Below are 21528 nucleotides of genomic sequence, written 5' to 3'. Positions count from 1 at the left end.
AACATCTGGGATCCAGAGCAAGGCTGCGGTGGTCTGCAGGGAGGTGACCTTGGCCTCAGGAGACCCTTCCTTTGCAGACTACCACAAAGCTTGTGTGTCTAGAGGAAGGAAAAAAAAAAAAAAAGAGGTCGATGGTAGCACCTGCCTGCATTTCTGGCTGTGTGTTTGTTCAGGCCAGATCCTTTGTTGATTACTGAACCCAAGTGGCAACACACATCTCATGCTTGCCACACACACACACACACACACACACACGCGCACACACGTCTTCTTTTCAGGCTGCAGCTACAGGTTACTGACATTTGATTAAGCTGCACATAAACTTTTCTGTTAAAGATTCTCTTGAAAGTTGTAAAAATGTCGCATTTTACAGAACACTGTGAAATATTTACTTGGATGCTTCTCCGTCAATTTAGCAATTGGCAGCAAACACAGAAAAGTACAAATGCAATTGACAGGAGCTTAGGAGCAATATAATATAGTGGGTAGGAACAGGGGGGTGGGGAGAGAGCGTCCCTTAAAACGAGGCTGCAGCCATGACTCCAGCCAGCAGCCTTCGCTTTTATTACTCGAATCTTTTGCCTCCTGTTTTTATTCCGCCTTGATTAGCCTCCCTCTTTATGCCTCTCCCCATTTTTCTTCTCCTCCTTCAGGGTCCCACCCGGGCTAAGCTGCGGTTGCCGCTTTGTCTTGTTAAATCATATCTAACGCACGTAGAGAAGAAGTGGGGAGGAAGTGGGAGAGAAACCCAGCTGGCCGCTCTGGAGGAATGAGCGGAAGTGAATCTGTTGGCTTAATGATGGTGGTGTGTCCCTGGGGTGGGTTTGGATTTTCGTATTTATTTTTGTAAACCTGCGCGTTGGATGCGTTTTAAACGGGGTCTGGTTCGGACAAAGGATTCCATCCAGGAGAGGAATTTCTCTGTGATGTTTTTAACCGATCCGCGCTCTGTTATGTCTATTAAATGCTCTGGCATGAAGTTACTTGTTGATCCTGAAAGAAGGAGACGGTTTCACATTAAAACCATTGCTGGCATTTCTGCATGAGTGTGTGTCATTGTAATCACTTTAAAGATGAGTCAGGGATTCTCTCGTGGCTTCTCTTCCTCGTGAACTCCTGACCTCCTCATATCTGACCTCATGCCCGGGGTGGTTGCGTATTTGTGTGCGTGACATGGGCGCGCTCTTGAAGAGCATGTGCGTCGAAGCCCGAATGCAGTTTCATCAAATTGGATGTGATCAGACTGACTTGTGTTGGTCTTCTTACACAAGCGTTTGTGTTTTAAAGCTCCCACAAAGTTTGTGTGTGTGACTCTCATTTAAATCAGTCAATGATGAGGCTTTTCATTTCCGCGTCCAATTTGCCTCCATATAATTGTGATGTGTTGCTGTCTGTGTTATGTTCTTTTCCCATTGGCTGCTCACTGATCTGTCTGCAGCGAGTGTCCATTGTGCCGGGCAATCGGATTAGCCCCAGTCACGGTTGGCTCCAGCTATTTACTGCTATTCTAATGGGTATGAATGGACATGCTTGTTGTGAGGGACGGATGCTTTGTCTAAGGACATAGCGGGGAAATAAAGTGAGCTCCACTGTCGTGTGTGATAGTAACCTGACCTACTAAGGTCAAACTAAGTGTGTTGTGTAGCTGCAGCTCCACGCAGTTACAGGGAAGTGGCTTTTAATTTGAATTGACTGTGTTTTCATCTAGAGCAGAATTTTTTTTGTCCATTTGCACAAAATTTTCCTCTTCATTTGCTGCCATTTTGGCTGTGTTAGTGCATATGGCAACATTTTTTTTTTAACAAGGGTCTGTCTCATTTGTGAAATTAAAAAAAAACAAACAAAAAAAAAAAAACATTTCTTATGGGTCAACAGAACACTGAAAAAAATTTACCACCCTCTTGTAACCTTAGTGGACAAAAACGTCCATGTCCGAAAACTATTTTTTCTGCATAAATCTCTTCAACCACTTAAGCACTTTACAAAACTACCAAAAATTCAATAATTTTGAGGGATTTTGACCCTTTAAATGTCAATTTGATTACTTGAAGTCACTGTTGTTTTTACGAAAATAGCATGAAAAATTAGCTTTTTTCCATAAAACTAATGTTGGGTTGCTGGAGCATTTTTTTCAGATCAGTCTACAATATTTATTTGATTGGATTATTAAATTTTGTGTAGCACCAGATTTAAAATTTACTACCCTCTTGTAACCTTAGTGACAAAAATGTCCCGTTGACTTCCATTATAACTACTTACTTTTTGATCTCTGAGCCATGGCACAATAAAATTATTCACTCTGGAATATTAGGGTTTCATTTATGAGAAAATAGTGTTCAACACTAAGAACAGCCATTTCCCCATTATAAGGCCTATGCATAAAATGTTTGTTATTTCATTCGTTATTGTGCTTGTGTTATTGAGCTTAGCGGCTATTTATGAGGTGTGTCAAATTAAAAACAGGGGCCCCTTCTCTTAGTGTGTGAAGAAAACCCAGCAGTTAGTGAGTTTGTGCGTCTGGCTGGAGTCCCGTCACAAACTGTTTTGGAGCTTGGTTCTCTGGTCATTTCATTCCTTTGACAAGCAAGAAGCAAGATGAAGATGTTCTGCTCTGGTGGTAAAGGGTCAGAATGAAAACACGAGTCCTTTAACTCCCAGAGAGAAGGAGAGTCTGATGAGGACTCTGTGGTGGAGTCAGATCATTTTGCCTCCTCTTCTTCCTGCTGCTCAGTTTTATTGATACAGCACAATTTACAAATTTGCCGTAAGAGGCCTGAAAATGACTGTGCTGGAGCGGTTGATGTTGGACTAATAAATGTTGAACAGTTTCACTGAAATCATTGCAACACAGAAAAGAGACAAGACGTCTGAGAAGGTGACGCGTAGGAAGGCAGACGAGGGGTGAATATTCTTGTTGATCATCTTTGCGCCTGTGGAGTGTTTCTGTACATAAATGTCTAGATTTGTCAATATCTGAGGCCAGTAGTGACGACTGAGTCAGCGACTGAGCGTTTTTTATATTCGCATTTTCATGAATTGGGCATATGTGGAGCAGTATTTGGAAAACATGCATGATAGGTTACTGCTAATACAACCAGTATAAAAGTAAATATGGATATGAATTCATCATCAGACGACAGGCAAACAGTTCAGAAATTGCAGCTCCTGCACGCTGCTGCATCTTCACAATAAAAGCATTTAACGGCATCACATGAGTTGACTTTCTTTCCTCCTTTTCTTTCTTTTCTTTTGGTCATTATTTTTACTTTCCTTGATTTAATACACATCATAACATCTTAATCTTTGACCAAAAAAGGTGTCTTTCCTCTCTTAATTTGAAAAACGTTGACCACCATCAGGGAGGCTTTTATTCCTCACTTGAAAAATTATTTCTAATATTTTTAATTGAATTATGTCGAAGAATTTCAATGTGCCACATTCAATAAATAATCTATTCTAAATGTTCTAAATGACCCACTTTATTTATTATTATTATTATTATTTATTACTCTTGTAGCTTTTTTTTTTTATGGGATTATTATGGGATCTAAATTTGATTAATAAACAGTTCCCCAAACCATGAATGGTATTATTAGTGTAGTATGTAATCTATTACATACTACACTAATAATACCAATAATACCATTTGGTATTACCGTATTAATTCCAATTTTTTATAAGCTTTTCTTAGTTAATAAATGTTTTGTTTTATAGAGAATAGTAATTGATTTATATCATTTTTGTTTCATGTATTCTATATGTGGTTTCTGATCTATTACAGTTCTCACAAGCTTTATTTCATATTCTATTCATTTCCTCTCCCTTTAAATCTAATTTTATTTCACAATTTTTTTCCAGCTCCACTAAACAACTTGAATTTTGTTTTAGTTTCATTTAATGACACTATATTGTGATTAAACCAGTGGCTTAAAATAATCTGTCACTTTCTACTTTTATTGTGAAGTAGCAGCAGTTTTTTGTTCACTGTGCCATCATCTTCTTCTACCGTGTGTAGCATAAAACCAAGATCAACTGCACACCAGCTGATGGAAAAAGCACTTTTTCAAACAGCAGTAGTTTATTTTACTTTCCCCAGAATTCACTTTCTTAAAGTATTAAACAACATTCGCTGTTACCACCAGAACCGGCTCGCGTCGCCAGACAAACCAGGGCTGTTTGAGAATTACGTTACATTGTGATATTGGTTGTCCGGTAACAACATCGCCAAAGTATGTCAACTCTCATTATGAACTCATGGTGGGACTAACAGAAAAAGGCAGAACGCACTATCAAACTGAAAAAATGCAAGATTTCACATTAGTAAAAATGCGTTTAACCTTTGTGTGTGTCTCTCTCTGTGTCGGCCAATGAACGACGCTGATGTCGGCGCTTTGACCGAACCGCTCTCCCCCACTGATCCCAATCTGAAGATACCAATCAGCGTGTGTATGTGTTTTCTCGAGATCTTGGCGAAGATGGAGGAAGGTCAGGGGGACTGCAGGCGTTGCGTGTTTGCGGATGCGCACGTATGCGCGTATGTGCAGGTTTGCATGGTTTGAGCACTGTGAGCCTGACCCAGTTTGTAGTAAATTGGTTTCGCTCAGTGGAGCCTTAAAATACCCGTAATAGGTCTCAGTGGAAAGTGGCCAGCGAAACGGAGGGAGGAGAGAACGCGTAAGGTGAAGAGAAATTAGCGGTAACTAGAGAATTGAGAGAGAGAAACAAACGGAGGAGAAGCGGTGGAGGCCGCGGAGGGGCCGCGCAGACGTCGTGATATTAAAGCAGTAATTGTTCGCAGTGAACCAGAAGCAGGACCTGAGACATGCGGCTCTGTGCGGACGTGCGTTTAATTTGATATTGCGGCTTCGGGGAAACCCCCCCTCCTCGGGGTTAAAGGTTCGCGGGGTCAAGAGTGTGCGCTAATGCTCGCGCGTCCGGACGCAAAAGTGCGTGACTCTCCGTGTCCCACCTCTGTAATATTTACTGGCTCATTAGTTTTCAGGCTTTAGTTGCTCAGATATCCACTCCGTAAGTGTATTTACTGGAATAAGAGGGTTTATTTGACATTTTGGAGGGCCGCTAATGGCCTTTAATTGCGAGAGAAACCCCGTGTCTGAGCGGCAAACGGAACAGACGCACTCGTATTCTTGCAAATAGTCACAGGCAGACGCCAAAGCATGAATATAAACACATATGTGCACGCTAACATACAAAGGGATAAACAAACGTAAGTTCCCCCTACAGATATGAGCACAGGAGTGGCCACACGCACACGCGCATACGTCACATAAGCTTCTCGTAATCCCGCAGCGGAGCAGTCAAGAAACCAAATCTCGGATTTATTGAATGAGCCCGACATTTGGCAGCACATTAGTCCAATTAGAGTGTTTACTTTTTTTCCACAAACTCCCAAACATATTAAATATGGTTCAACAGGTCTTAAACTTTTGATATTTATCAACAGCTTCGCAAACAAATGTCCTTCGGGATTGAATCCATTACGACTGGATTTTTAAATTGGCACCAGAGTCGCTGGTGCCTGTCACTCATTACTACAAGAGTTGAAAAGTTTATAGCGCCGGTTCTTGTGTTACACATGTGACTTTGTGTGATGTGCTGCATGAGAGCGGAACAGTGTTTACTGGATTGGCAGGATTTTTTATGCAGAACCGAAGCCGATCTGTGTCACAGCTGATTTTGTAGCCATCGTGCAACAATAGGAGTGGAAACAATACATTAATAGTTTATGTTCGCATCAAGTACCAATAAAAAGGTTGCTGTCAAATGACCACAGCTAGTTCTGGTTTTGTTTATTTATTCGAAGCATTTCCCGATTTAAATGTCAACATGGCTCAAATTTAGAGTTCTTCTCATTCTTGTTGGTTGTGTTTAAGTCATTTTAACATTTACGAACCGTTATTGTCAAAAGATGTATTTATACAATTAAAGTCAAAATATCAAAGGACACCCAGACACATGGTGTATCTGGAGCTATTCAAGTCTGATTAATAGAAGCAATTTAAACTTTGCACCAGTAAATCTGCGCTCAGATGAAGTAGATGTTGTGTATTAGAAGCACAGGGTGTGAAAAGTCACTTATCGTAGTCATCTTGTTGACATACGTGACTTTTAGGACGTCCAAAGTCTGTCTAGAACATAGGTCTTCAACAGTTGGTCCGTGACCCCTACAGGTTCCGCAGAGGTACTGCAGGGGGGGTAGCAAAATCCTTGGTTGATTAGACATTTTATATATATATATTTAATTTCCCCCCACAAATTCAAATTTCTTTAAACACACATTAATTATTATTATTATTATTATTATTATTATTATATTATTATTATTAGGTAGGGGGTATGTAGTTAAACTCTCTATCAGTTTAAGGGCCTGAAAAACGTTGAAGACCCCTGGTCTAGAGGACTGGGTGGAAGCATCTCTCCAGCCAGTCGTGAGTAGGCGATCTAACAGCAGAGATCCAAAGAGGACCTGCTGATCTTGTGTTTGGGGATGTGCTGGAACATCTGAAGTCTGATCTGCTGTCCGTCTTGCAGCTTTCATGGCGTAAAAGATCTTCTCACATCGTTTTATAATGCCTGATACCACAGGGCACCTTCAGAGGGTCCATGTCTCAGTGGGTCAGAGCTGCTGTGGCAGCATGAGAAGGACCAGGTGCACGATAGGCAGGGGTTCGGTTTAATGTTTTGGATAATCGCCGTGAACTGCAAGTTTTCTGCAAGCCTGTTGAAGTTGTGGGAGGATGTGTGTTGCCGTTCACACGGTGACGCTTGAATCAGCGATGCTACAATGACTAAAACAGGGCGTTTTTTTTCCCCAAATAATCAGTAATAGTGCCGTTGTGTTTTATTCAGTTTCTCCTACAAGACATCACCAGGAGGGAAAGTATCACGGAGGACTGCGGCTCACACCAGTAACTCAATACTCGTTTAACGTCCTTTCGTCCAGTTCGGCCTGTTATTCTTTTCTGCAGTCCGACAGAGCAGCGGTGCATTCAAATAGAAACACACTCGGAGTGTATATGATACCGACGTGACTGATCGGTTTGCGGGCGGCCTTCAAGGTCGCGGAGGGAGGAATGCGGTTGCACGAGTGTGTGCTTTGCCCTGCGAGCCACTTACATGTGTCTGTCTGTGTGTGCGCATACGATTGTGTACCCGGCCACATATGGAAGTGCTTGTCTCATACGTTGTTGTTCCAGCCAGGCGGCTACAACAGACCAGAGAGGGATCCTGTGTGTGTGTGTGTGTGTGTGTGAGAATATGTGTGTGTGTGTTTTCTAAAGGCAAAGTTGATGCAGAGGATAACCACAGTGAGTGTGCCCAGAGGATCCTGGACAAAATGTACTCAGTCGAGTCTTTTTTGGTTTGGTGACTTCTGGACTTTTGAAACAGTTATTGCCTTTGAATAAGTAGCGCGACGTACGTGCATGTACGTGCGCTTCAGATCAGACGTGAGCTCTGCTATCATGACCTCCCCCAGCGTTTTCCCTGCGGACGCCCGTAATCGTCAGGCGCTTCTCGCTTTCTGTCTTCGTGAAACGGCACTGAGTTCGGCTTTCATCGTCGCCACCCTCAAAAGGGCGCAGCCTTCACTCCCCGTTTCGCTCGCCGAATTGATGCGGGGTCCCGAGCGGGTTTCTGTCAAAATGGCCGTGGCAGTCAAACCCCAAGAAAAAAGAGACCTGGATATTAGAGAAAAGTAATGTCTTTCACAGCGAGTAAGGTATTCAAAGTGAGTCACAGATGATTGCAATTTTCCCCTATGACCACCGTATAATAAGGTACATGAACCCCTTCTTCATCTCCCTCCCTCTGGCTTTCTTTCTCTCTTTGGTAAAATGGCCATCATCCAAAATAATATTTGCCATCTGATCAGTGCTCAAGATGAGCAGGAATACAGTTTCACATCCTCCCCCCCACCACCCCATCCCACCCCACCACCTTTTTTTCTTTCTTTCTTCTTTAAAGCCTTCAACGGTTTTCTCTTTCTCCTTTGCATTTCGTTGAACGTGATTCTTGACATGCGCGCCCCACCCCATCCCCTCTTGTTGCTTTTTTTTTTCTACTTGTAAAACAGCAGTGGGTCTTTAACGTTTGCCTGGGTGGTCTCTCTTGTAGTCTGAGGTTCCTTCGACTCTCTAGGGGTTTTCATGTGAGGAGTTTGCGGTTAAGAGCTGAAGCTAGCCCGAGGCTCACAGCCCTGCTTTTGTTTTATGTGATAAAACTGACTTCTTATTGTCAATTTCTTTTAGAAGAAAACAAGCAGACATAAACTTCATAATAAACTGAAATTACAGAATAAAAATTGTTCGTCTGTCGAACACCACTGAAATCTAGCAAACTTAAAATCACCTCAACCCATGAAATTTGACAAAACTCATACTTTTTCCATTTAGTTTTGTAACGCAATTCCTCATATCTCCAGCAGGGAGCACTCTTGGCACACACACTACATCTCGATCAAAGTCTCACCTTCCAAAAGTGACAAGAGATTTTTTTATTAGAAACGCACCTCAGACGAAATTCAATAATGACATTATTAACCGTCACAGTTTTATAATTAATCCGAAACATGTGAAGCCTTTTTAAAGTCTTAATTGCATTAACAAACTCAGAGATGGGGGTGACAGTAGTAGCGTTTCTGCTTCGTGGGAACTGAGCTCATGCATCTGTTTGTTTGTCTGACTCTGCTCCCGAGGTGCCGGGAACACTTTTGTGTTTAAAGTGCGACCCAGAATGATTCAACCTTCAGCAGGAATATAAAAATGTCCCTCATTAAAGCTAAATGAAACACCGCTGTCATGCTAGCGCCAAACGCAGACCTCCGATCCGACACACACACACACACACACAGGGTTGCAGAGAGCTCTGTTTTCTCAGTGATACAAATACCAGCTCGGATGACGCGCTGAAAAGTGAGTCGATGCCACAGTGGTGATTTTCTTTCTGTTGGTCTGTCTCTCCTTCTCTTTTTCTCTCTTTCTCCCTTTCTCTCCCCTGACTGGGGTTTTGACAGTTTGGAAAGTTTGAAGTCATGGGTTTTAATCAGGACCTTGCGGTGGAGCTCCGAGCATGGCATGGCGTGGCGTGATGGCTCGTTTTTAAAGATGTGGGTCTGGGTCGGGGCCAAGCCTGGGTGGCACTGCTAGAGAGAGAGAGGGGAGGGGGAGGGGGAGGGGGAGGTGGCGGGGATGGGAGAGAAAGAAAGAAAGAAAGAAAGAAAGAAAGAAAGAGAGAGCGAGGCTGAAAGAGATGGAGAGGGAATCCGCCAGCCCACAGCACACAGCAAAGTTGGCCGCAGACCCCTAAAGGCCTGTATGGGCTGCACTAATGAAAGAGGGTTATGTGTGGGCATGCATGTGTGCTTACGGCGTCGACTTTGGTGTACACAAACATGAACGCACAGCAGTGTGGGGAAGTGTTGTTAAGAGATGAATTAATCTAAATCATGCTGCGGGTTTTAGCTTTACCAGTTTTACATCAGGTCCTGCTGCTAATGTGTGGTTATGTGGGGAATACTTTTTACCCCTACTGTGGCAATCATGACTTGATGAACCATGATGAATTTTAAACATCGCTTTCTATTAAAATAAATGGAAAGGCAACAAAATGGAGTAAAGTTAACAAACTGGATTTGGAGGATTATCAGTGCCTGACTTTCTTTTTAGCAAAAGAAAAAGAAAAAAAGTTTCCACAACTTAGCTGAAAGGATATTGTGCACTTGAAATATGATTGTTCTGCTAGGAGCTTGTAACTGTGTAGTTGGCGTTTGTAACATGTCGCGCCAGATCAGTGAGATTCCTGAGCAGGTTGGACTGCCCTCTCACCTCTCAGAAAAAGATCTGCTCGACTTTACCGCGTGGCTCTAAACCGCCAATTTTCTGCCCGGCCCGCCTAACACAGAGGTCCCTAAAACGTTAGTGCTGTTTGCTCTGCGTTCAGAGAGAGACTTTTATGTCCCTCCGAAACCTCGGATCTGCTTTACGTTACCCTAGACAGTTCACCGAGACGCTTGATTGAGTGTGAGGCCCGCGAAGAACATGGCCGGTCTCACTGTCGAGAATCTTATTATCCAAAAAAATACACCAAAAATGATGTCTAGTGCACTGAGACAAATTCCCCTGCACATTTCATTCATTTCAGGATTGCGTCATTCCATTCGAAACCTGTATCATTATTCTAGTCGTGTAACATTATTGTGGTTAGACTTTTTTTTTTTTTTTTGTGAGGGCGGGGATTCTTGAATAACAAGGATTAAGTTACTGGAGGTTGGACGCCTAAAAGTGAGAGAATTCCCCTGACGCCTCAGGTCAGCTGTAATGTATGCAGAGGTGATGCGGTTGTAGCGAGGATATGTGTGTGCGCGCTGCGTCGTCCTCTAACAGCGAGGGAAGCTGCGTGAGCGCGCGTGTCGTGCCAGGGCCACATTAGAGGAGGCTTTCAAGTCTCGGTGACCTCCTCCTACTCCTCTGCATAGCGCTTGTGTTGTGGTCTGCTCAGCAGCCAGCCCCCGAGAACCCCTGCGAACTCTGTGCGTGAGTGTGCGTCCATATGATTGTGCGTATATGAAGTAGGGTTATTCCCAGTGGGGGGGACCCCCCAAAATCTCTATGAATTTCTCTTTCACTATTTCCGCTGCCTCCTCTGTCTCACATCAGGCTCCCTCCTCTGTCTCACATCAGGCTCCCTCCTCTTTGTAATTAAACACAATGGAGTTCTCCAGAAGTTATGACTACTGTCAACTGTGATTGTGTGTGACTCAGTTTAGTAGTCACCTCCATACTGCCACGATAAGTCTACCCCTGTAAAGTAGTTGATGACAAACTGGAGCTCTGGTCTCATCCTCCCCTCTACACAAACACCGTCTCCCTCTTTGATAACGATGCCAATGGCTCCAAGCATGCGCTCGCACATTTCATCACACCAGCACTTAACTGTGGATTGGGATCAGAATAAAAGGTTAGCTGAGGCTTTGATCCTGAGCGAGCAGAGCACATGGCAACACGTTATGGCTGTGACGCACCGCGGCATTGTGCTTTATGTCCTAGCTGAAGGGGAGCGGGAGACTTTGTGCGTCTTTTATATGCTGACGGTATCTTTCTCTCCACATGCTCAATAGTAGCTGCCTACTGCGAAATAATACAAGATGTTTAAGCTAATGAAAGTCACAGCAGTGCATCAGCCTTCATTAAGACTTTTCTTTATTCCAAAAACAAATCGGCGTGTTACTTTCACATGAGCTGCTTCACTCTTCTGTTAGTCCATTTAAACAATAATAATTCTTACAACTGGCTATCGATAGGCATTCACGTAGAAGACATGCTAGTAAAGTGTTTATTAGCCTCAGTAGCCATGCACTGTATTTCCTAGATATCGCTTCATGTTTCTGCCTTTTCAGTTAGATTACTACATTTATTCTTAATAATATTAACCATTATATCATTATATGTCAAACAGAAATCCACTTTGTGATTTCCATTGTTTTGCATAACATATCTCAAAAGTTTATTGCTGAAAAAAAAATATTCAAGAAGTCAATTTATTAGTTTCTATCATCTTCTCTGTTTTTCACACAAACATGACAGATATTCACTCTATCGTAAATTGTGATGGATGCATTTAACCTTTTTGCTCACACAATAATAAAAATAATCCTCTGTTGGAGACTTAGACTAAGAAGAAGATAGGATATTTACTTATATATATATATATATATATATATGTGTGTTATATTTACTTGAGATATTTTTTATGTTAAAGGACCAGTGTGTAGGATTTTCTGTTGGCAGAAATGATGCATGGGATCCATGGTTATGTTTTGTTTAATGAGCTTTAACTATAAATCACAGTGTTTTTGTTAGCTTAGCCTTAGCGCTTCATAGCTACATAGGGGGAGGGACCTGAGCTCACCACGTTGAGCCGTCATGTTTCGGTAGTATCCCAGACTGGACAACCCAAACACTTCCTTATCTACATGCTTGAAAGTGCAGGGATATCCTGCTAGATGCAATCCTCAACCTCACCACTAGATGCCACTAAATGCTCCAGAGAGGACCTTTAAATAACAAAGATCTCTTCTGTGAGTTTTAGCACTTCATTTCTTTGTCTTTTTACAATAACTGTTTCACATGATCGTAGACCAGTGTATAGTTCATACCTCCGTGTCTGCGTGCATCTGCATTTACACATTTACAGGTTTAGGAGTGTGTGCGTGTGTACTTTGTTTGTATCCAAGCCGTGAGTGTGAGTGCCTGCATACCTGCTGCGCTGTTCTGAATTGACTGGGCCCGGTCAGCATGAGTAAGCAGTCAGGGGAAGATTGAGGCAGCCAGATGCGGCGGCCCCGGGCTACCGAGGATATCATTACCCCGGGAGTGTAGCCGGCCAAAACGGGAGCCCCCAAGCGGAGTTTCATCAAGGTGGACCCCCGTCTGCGGCGAGGGGGTGGATACGAGTTAACCGGTCATCCTGCGGTGAGGAGAGGTATTAAGCGGCAGGTGGAAGGAGAAAGCATCCCGTGACTGGAATGAGCTGGGAACAAGAAAGTGTGCAGATACTTACAGAGTAGCAGGCAGTCACACACACACACTGTGATAGATTGTCTCTTTTGATTTCCCTTCCCTGCTTCTTTTGCAACGCAACAGGATACCATGTATTCCCTCTCTGTGTGTTTGCATGAACATTTTACATAAAGTTTGATGTTATCATTTCTCCTCTCCAGTATCATTTTACCACAGTGCAGTTTTTTTGCTTCATTTTGAGCACACGCAGAAACATATCTCCGAAAAAATTTCCCTCCGAAGCAAATTGTAGGGATATTTTTGGTGCGGGACTGTGACAGAACAACGTGATGCATGGCCATTGGCAGAGACATCAGCAGTATCTTCATACGGGAATTGGACCGTCTCCCCTCAGTGAGGTAACCCATAGGCCATGAATCATGCTGCCTTGCTCCAGAGTCCTGTGGTCCCCGGGGGTTGACAGTTTGACCGCTCCTCAATGTGGTCGCTCTCCTCTCCTCACGCTCCTCCCATCCCCATCACCACACATTCCAACCACCGGACCGGTCACGTAAGGTCAAGAAAATACAGTAGAATGGGAGTGTGTGTAATGTGTGCGAACATTTTCAGACTGCAGAGGGACAAATGACACATGACAAAAGAAAAACAAAGCAGCCATTAAGAGAAATAAAGCTTCGCAAACGGAGGCACGGTGCAGCACAGACAAAGGGAGATGAGGAGAAAAAAAAACAAAAATAAACGGGTATCCCTGTGCGTTTCTGTTTGCAAGCGTGTCTGTTTTGGCAGCTCAGACTCGGAGCTCGTCTGGCAGTCTGCCTGTCTGGTCCTCTCTGGTCCCTCCTCCATACTGGTGGGTCACTGGTGTTTGGATCCCTACAGCTGGCTGTTAACCACCAACTTGGACGGAGCCTCGCCGCCGTGTATTTGATTTAGCTTAGTCATTTATTATATACACACAATATGAAAATTAAAGTCATATATCAAAATCGTTTACTCAGAGGTCAAGAAGAAAAGAAAACCCAGAGATGTGTAGGGAGGGGCGTGCTCCACCGAGAAAAACGAACGTAGCGGACGTTTTATTGTAACGATAACAAGATCGCCGGAGTCTTTCAGTTCTCCTCGCAGCTCTTAAAAAGACAACAGTGAGTTCATCAAAAGCTTAGACAAAGTGATAAATGGACAGTTCATCCGGTGCAAGAGCGGGCCGAGAGCGAGTGGTTTTAACGGTGCCCCAGGCCATGCTCCAGCTGAGTTAAACACACCCTGACGTGTGTGTGTGTGTGTGTGTGTGAGAGAGAGAGAGACACGACATGTCTGAGGGTGTGATGTAGTCACTTCCTCCCACTGGACTGAGCAACTGTTGTCAGCTTGACCCTGCCAGTTAACCCCTCGCCACCCCTGGCACTGCGGGGCGATTGGCCCGGGGTGTGTGCGCTCGCGAGGCGGAGAAAGACGGGACTGTGTGCAGCCGCGTGCGTTGCCACGACCACAGGTGTCTGCTCCCAGCGTTGTTAAGAGGCCTGCACAGAGAGAGGCCCCCTCGACTCCGAGCATCTGTTTCAGAGGGAGGGAGCGGCAGAAAGGAGGAGGAGAGGTTGGCGAGGGTTACCAACACATACCCCCGAGGGCTGGCGGGGCAGTGGCTGACAAGCAGGTGCCTGTGTTGACAGTAACCCTTCGCACTTGAACCCCAAACACACGCACACACACACTTACAACAGATCCTGGAGAGTCAAGAGTAATTGCAGAGCCTGATTGGAGCGAATGCAGAGGGAATCCCCTCTTACACATATATCACTGGATCTCTTTGCTCGGTGTCAAAGGTGAACGACGGAGAGGGGAGAACACACAACTCTCACACATCCTGCTGACTCTGTGTGTGTGTGTGTGTTTTGACTGACCAGTATGTCCACACACATGGTACCACGTATGAAAACATGGTGACACGGTTACGTTACATTTCTTCTCTCACCGTATTGAATTACATTACACACGCATACGAAATCCTTCAATCACGCTTCAAAGTTTCGCGAAAGCACGCGAATGTAAGTGCGTGTGTTTGTAAATGAAACCCATTTGGCCTGGATGTTAGTTAGTCAGGTGTAGCAGTGCATGTCTGGGAATGATTATTTTGGTGAGAAGGGGGGGGGGGCAGCACGCAGCGGGAGGTCGAGGAAAATTGGAACAGCTGTTGATTAACATGAGTGCTCTCTTTCTCTCTCTTGTTTTTTTTTTTTTCAACTTTCTCTCTCGCAGTTGAGGAGGAAGACGAAGATGAAGAGTTGATGGAAGCGAAGCCCGGTCCAGAGCTGGACCAGCAGGACGACGACGACAACAGGGAAACCAAAGAAGGTACAAAAACGAACACGCGGGCGAAAGGGGAGCAAAAATTGGAATCCGCGTCCTCCGTCTCGTCTCAGCCTTTGCTCGGCTTCTCACTGTCACGAAAACACGGCCGCTGGTGTGTGACACCCTCTGCCACTCAGTGGGTGTATCAGATTGGAGAGTGGGGGTAGGTTACAGTGGGGGTTAAGGCGGGTCCGGCATTATCAGCTCCATGGCATGCGAGGCGAGGGTCAACGCTGATTAAAAACCTGTCACTTGACCTCCTGGCCACACTTCAAAGTGGAGAGGAATGAGAGGAGTGTGCGTGCGTGTGCGCGCGCGTATGCATGTGTGCGTGTGCGTGCAGAGTTTACGTAGCAAATAATAGAAGAATAAAACACAAGACACCGCGAACACAGATGGATGTTCATATTCAACCACATAAACCGAATATCCGTGACTGCAGCGAGGCTGAGTCAAACACACACACACACAGACAGATGTACACACGCACGCGCTCATAAACACACAGTCATCCGTCTCCTCTCCATCCCGGCCTATTAGAAGGTCTGGCCTTTGATCTCTGCCACTCGATTCACTGGGTCTTTGCTGACAACTCGTAAGAAATACAAAGGGATGTTGGGGGGGGGATCAAAGTCAAGAGGCAGGCTAAAGGTCGATATGTGTGTGTCTGTGCATGCTTGTGTGAGTAAAAAAAAAAAAAAAAAAAAATTGCGTGTGTTTGGGGACAGTGACTTCAAAAACTAGACGCCGTGCTGTGCAGCCATTACGTTCAAAGGGAGGCGGGACGCTGAGAGGGCTTTGTTTTTCTCTTGTTTATGAACTTCTTGCTGTGGGACTTTACTGGAGAAGATGCATTAGGAGCTGTTTGTAGTTTATTATGTTCTGGATCTGATTCTGGTTTCGATAGAAGAGATGAAGAGAATGTTAATCTGAGAAGCTCGTGATGGGCTTATGACGCTTTTTAAAGCAGTGGACGTGACAGCGCCGTGTGCGCGTCTTGTAAATGTCAGTAGGATGCTTGTCGTTGGTTAAAGGTTCAGTGAAACCGTGTTAGTTGCATTACAATTAATAGTTATTACTCACTTTTGGTCTTTGAGATAATTCAGTTGAACAGCTTGCATCTGTTAAATGCAGCGCTTGGGCCAACGTGGTGAGGCCACATAACACATCAGTCAAAATGGCCTGAATGAAAGGACCTGGTTTGACTGCTGGCTCCATTTATGCTTGTCATTCATCTTTTCTCTTTTCCCACGCTTCCTGTTTCTTAATAAAAATAACAATTAATGTTTTAATAAGAGAAACATTATATAATATTTTACATCTATTCTATAAAATTCATATATAGCTATGTAACATATATATGAATTGCATTAAAAGGGTAAGACCATGCCAGCGGAACCATTGTTGGCATGTTATACCACAACAATTTTAATGCAACTAAAGTGAAGACGAAAAGAGATTTAAATCGTATTATATATAAGACTAAATAAATTACTAAGTGAGGTAAAGTTAATGACTGGATAAACCCATCGTGACGTCACCCACTGGATTCTGAACCTCAAAAATGAAGCCCAAAGTGGGCGGAGCCAGCGGTCGCCATGTTGGATGAGCTTTACCCCGCCCACGTGCGGATGTTCCAAATATGGACGTGGGGGGTCGTGTCGGACGTTGAGGCCCGCCCACCCAACTCTCCGCTACCTGTTAGCTTCACTCAAAGCGGGAATTCCCTTAATTATGCAGAATTTTAAACGTTGATAAAGAATTAATGAATGAAAATAATTCACCTCCCGTACAGTTGTCATGAATAGTGAAATAAACGATTGAGACAATCATCAACCATTTTTTGTAGCAGGCTGTAAAAATATTTAATATTGCTGTAAAGTTGGGCTTTTTAATAGCCTCAAGTGGCCACATGATGAACTGCAGTTTTTTGCTTCATCGCTAAGACCTGGACGTTGCTGTTTGGGCAAAGTTGAAGTCAACTAAAATGTCATCCAATTTTTGCTTTCTTTCCATAACGTCCTTTTTTGTCTAAAGCAAGATATTTTAAATGTCACGCTTGGGCTTCAGGAATGTGATTTGTGTGTGGCGCTGTCCATATACTGTTGCTCCATACCGATAGAGCCATGTGCGTATGCGTCGTGGGATGTTTCGTCCAACAGGCATGTTTCCGGTGCTGCGAGAGCTGACAGAGGAGGAGAGGCAACAGATCCTGCACTCCTCCGAGTTTCAGAGCTTCTTTGACTGCAGCATCCGGGTGATGGAGAGGGCCCTGGCCGAAGACGGCGACATCTTCTTCGACTACAGCGGCCGAGACCTTGAGGACAAAGAGGGGTGAGCGGGGAGGAGGCGAGAGGTTGGAGGGAGGGGAGCGTCTGCGTTCGGACGCGGGAGCACGTGCGAGCGTTTACTTACTGTACGTGCCCCCGATCTAAGACATGTGCCGAGACTGACTCATGCCCACTGTGTCACTCCAGGGGCCCGGTCGCTCCTTTGTTCTCCAGAATACATGTCTTTGTAGTTATGTCACACTCTCAGAGGGTTAAAAACTCCTGTGAACTAACAACAATCGCAAACCAAAGAGCATTGTCTGAAGGCTTGCCTCCAAATGGAGGCTTTCAAAGTGTTGGTTGAAGTTGTAAGAGTCATAAGTGCAAAGCTGTTTCAGTATACTGCTCTGCTATTATAGAAGAATGCTGCTTTTACTGACTCACTTCAACTTTGACCACTGCAGCCACGGAGAAGCATGAAGCCTGTGGTCAAATAGAGATTATGTCTAAAACAGGCCACGGCCCAGCGCTCAGCATCAGTCCTCTCTCTCTTTTTTTTTTCCTCCAAAGATGGGCTTCTGAAAGTGAAACAACATAACCTACATTTCACTGTCTTGTTTCATTTTGTAGCATCTCATATGGCTACAAAACTAGTGTGGGTATCATTCACATATACCGGTGCAGCGGTAAAGCGCAAATCAGCTTTGCTGTCACCCAAACCACTTTATCTGTCTGACTTAGATACCTGCGCCCGACCTCACGTTAACATTATGTCTCAGTGGGATGTGTATAAGACAAGAGGGGAAGTGTGATAAAATAAATCAGAAAATCTTTTTTAGTAAAATGAAACAACAGCCTGAGCATAGGCTGACACCTTTAATCCTCTCAGTGAATGAATGCGAATGAGTCTAATTTAAGGAAAAGTGGACGTTGACATTTTAGAGATGAATTCCCATCGTCCTCATTAATAATGCAGTTTATGATTTGCCTGAGCAGCCACAGGGTTCAGTTTGGAGTTAGCTCTTAATCAGGATGTTGTTTTATGACTAAACCCGCCTCATTGGCTGTTAAGCGCAGTGGGCACGCTTCACTGTGGTCCACATAATTTGTGGCAGTGAGCGCTTTAATAAGAGATGATGTACGACTGTAGATCTGGAAACTTTATTGACATGGTTAGTCTAGACAAACACAAAACTGTGACCACATTCTCTATGGCGGCTGAAAGTACTGACTCAGTAAGACGCGGAGCAGGTCAAAGAGCTTCCTCACCATCTGTCTTTACTTTTAATTGTTTTTGTGAAGCTTTTGTTCTCAGTTACTGACCTAAGATTACTGCACTACGGGGCAACACATAAGATAAATACTTACAGTATATTTAGGAATAAAGTCCCAGTATAATTACAATTTCCTGAACGTTATGGGACAGTCCAGACTCATTTTATTGGAACTGAGCTCAGTTTACTTCAGGTTGGATCAAGGAGGCACCTTTGACCTTTTCTTGTACCGTCTGCCTCCAGAGAGTTGGGCAGCGGCTCCAGTCTGTCCCTCTGCAGACTCTTCTATGACGAGCACTGGTCGAAACATCGCGTGATCACCTGTCTTGACTGGTCCCCTCAGGTGAGGCCTGAAACCCTACGCGCACCACTTTTCACTTTTTAACATCCTTCTCTCTCTGTGATTCTCATGCTCCTCTTCCTCTCTCAGTATCCTGAGCTGCTGGTCGCCTCTTATAACAACAACGAAGACGCTCCACACGAACCAGACGGCGTGGCCTTGGTGTGGAACATCAAGTTTAAGAAGGCCACTCCGGAGTACATCTTTCACTGTCAGGTAGTTTGAACATATGTATACTTACTAATCCTCACGTAGATTTCCAGAACTATAGAGGTTATGCACTGACGTCACTTTCACCCAATGATCCATGATTCATATGAGCTACCACATAACAAACTGTCCGTGAACCATGAACAATATCCCCTTATTCCTTTTCTTATTTGGAAAAGCAGATGAGCCTCAGTTTCAGTTACTTTCAGTTCATTTCATTTATAACAAATATAGCTAAATAAAAGATGCTAATGCTAAGAGCTTTGCTGATTAGTAACAATTCTGTAGTGTCTGTAGGAGTGATCACAAATATTTAGTTTATTGTTATTTATTGTTGGAACAGGCAGCCCTAACTACACCAAAATAACAACACTGACAAACTTAAGTTATGACTTCATCAAAAAAAATGTGAAGCACAACACCAGGTTTTAGTGCCTGGATTCCAGCTGTTTCTTCCTAATACAGCGATGAATTTATTTCTCTTTTCCTTGGCTTTCAGGAGCCTCTCAGACTGGTTCTCATATCTGTCGTTACAGTCAATCACACAACAGCTCTTCCCCATTTTTTTCATTTAGCTTCAGAGTTTAGACGCTTTTAAAGCCTATGATTCAAACTAATGCTGCTAATCTCCATGTTCACCTGTCACTTTTCGCCACTCAGTGGCCGTAACCACGGGGACTGCCACTTGCTGTGACATCATGTGCATTCCCTATATAGTATGTAAATTCTTCCCTCCTTTCTGGTTGGTGAGTTGCAGGTATGAATGAAGTAGCTACGTTTACATGGGCAATATTTCTTCAAGCCAATGTAAACTGTTGTTGTTAGAGAAAATGACCTGATTAGACGTTATGTGTTTACATGCCCTGAAGCAACAATCACGATGGAGTGGGGAGCATCAAATCTTGTGGAAATATAAGAACAGAAAAAGTATTCTTTCCAAAACTTTACTCACAACATCCAGGTACATCTTTTCTGAACAACGGAAAAGTCATTGACAGGATCATATTTTAGTATTGAGCAGGATTACAAAATCCCCCCTCGCATTCTGAGAATTCGGAATTTTCCTCGCGATCGCTCCCATTTGATCCCACGGTTACTTCAGGTATTTTTTATTCTGATTGGGCTATTATTCGGATTATTAGTCACACACTGGTCTCCGTGCAGACGCAACCCTTCTTGTTCGTCTCTAAAACTCTCACACGCTCCAAAGCACAGCTTGTCTCTATTTTCTCCACACCTTTTCCTCCGACCATCGGCCCATCAAATAATCAGCGTCTTCCTCTTTCCACCCCGCGATGGAAGGAGGGAAAAATAATAAGCTGAAGAAGCAAGGGGAAATGGAAATGGAGCGCCGCGTGCATTCGTTCGAACCCTTCCAATGGGAGCCGCGCTCCCTAGAAGAAACTTGAGGTTTTTGGTGGAAAAGGGACTCGGCGACGACTGTGATGCTAATAGCAACGAACGCTGAGAAAACGGTTGGGGGTGGGGGGGCTGGGACTGGGTGAGGACCTTCACGTCTCCCACAAAACAGGCGAAGCCATATATAGACGTCTCAGTTGTAAAATGATGTGGCCTACCACTTCCTAATCCGACGCTGCGTGTGTGTGTGTGTGTTAGCCCACCCACGCTGCTGCTCCTAACGTCAGTGATGCTGCTTCGTCCAGTAATTTAAAAATGTCCTCCTCAAACACTGTAAAAGGTGGAATAACACCTGTAAGTGTTAGCGTTCACCCTCGTTGTTTGACAGCACGCGCCCGACAGGACAGAACTGAAACATGGAAAAATACTCACAGAAGCGCGTACTCCTGCACGCTGCGTGCAAATATTTCAGCATGAAGCTTGTCATGTAAGTCTAGCCCCATAATGGATTTTTAAAGCGCCCCATTCTTTCACTGCACCATAATTTATGCCGCTGCCGAAATCCGTGCGGTCGTACGGATGGATTACAGCTTCGCAACTCGTAGCTGTAGGATCCCGTCGATTTTCCATGCGGGGCCCTCTGACGAAATTCGCACAGTGCATCTGACTTTATTAACTGGTGTGGTTTCCGAGCACGCCGATCTGCGAAATGTCAGCGTCGGTTAGGGGACGTTTGGGAACGGGGATATTTGTGTAAGCAGCCGATAAAATGCTCAGTATATCAGAAGCGGGGGCAGTGGGAGGGCGTCTGTGCTGCAAATGCGCGCAACAGACTTTAGAGAGTTTGAGTGGGAAGAGGACGCAGTCGACTTGTCCGCACGCAGACGTTTGTTCTGAGTGTTCGGTGGAAACGTGGTGCGTCGTGTGACATGTTGCTGATGGAGAAAAGAAAAGCGGAGGCTTCCTTAGTCAGTGAGTTAGTGCGGCCTGGTGCTGTGCCATAAGAGGGGAGAGGGAAAAGTGGAAAAAAAATAACATAGCACGAAGTAGGCTGTGGCAAAGAGCACGCATGAACCGTGGAGACAAAATAGTTAAAGAAAGATTATCAGCCATTAGTCCCCCTGTATCTGTTGGATTTGGATTAAAGGGACGCATGAGCGGTTAATCTCTCTTTCTCTTTGCGGTGC

The 21528-nt window shown here is 44.3% G+C and overlaps 1 protein-coding gene across 7 annotated transcripts in view; it reads left to right on the top strand.

The window, feature by feature from the left end:
• LOC125020073 (cytoplasmic dynein 1 intermediate chain 1) overlaps positions 1 to 21528 on the top strand; it is a 52561-nt gene that overhangs the window by 6864 nt on the left and 24169 nt on the right. For all 7 annotated transcript variants that reach the window (XM_047605332.1, XM_047605327.1, XM_047605333.1 and 4 more), the window contains 4 exons: positions 14796 to 14891; positions 17051 to 17222; positions 18676 to 18775; positions 18863 to 18988. In XM_047605332.1, the coding sequence (XP_047461288.1) occupies positions 14796 to 14891; positions 17051 to 17222; positions 18676 to 18775; positions 18863 to 18988 (494 nt within the window). The remainder of the gene's footprint in view (positions 1 to 14795; positions 14892 to 17050; positions 17223 to 18675; positions 18776 to 18862; positions 18989 to 21528) is intronic.

Source organism: Mugil cephalus, chromosome 14, assembly GCF_022458985.1.
Source record: "Mugil cephalus isolate CIBA_MC_2020 chromosome 14, CIBA_Mcephalus_1.1, whole genome shotgun sequence".
Taxonomy (NCBI): domain Eukaryota; kingdom Metazoa; phylum Chordata; class Actinopteri; order Mugiliformes; family Mugilidae; genus Mugil; species Mugil cephalus.
The sequence above is the reverse complement of the archived record's forward strand: the minus strand, read 5'-3'. Positions and strand labels throughout refer to the sequence as shown.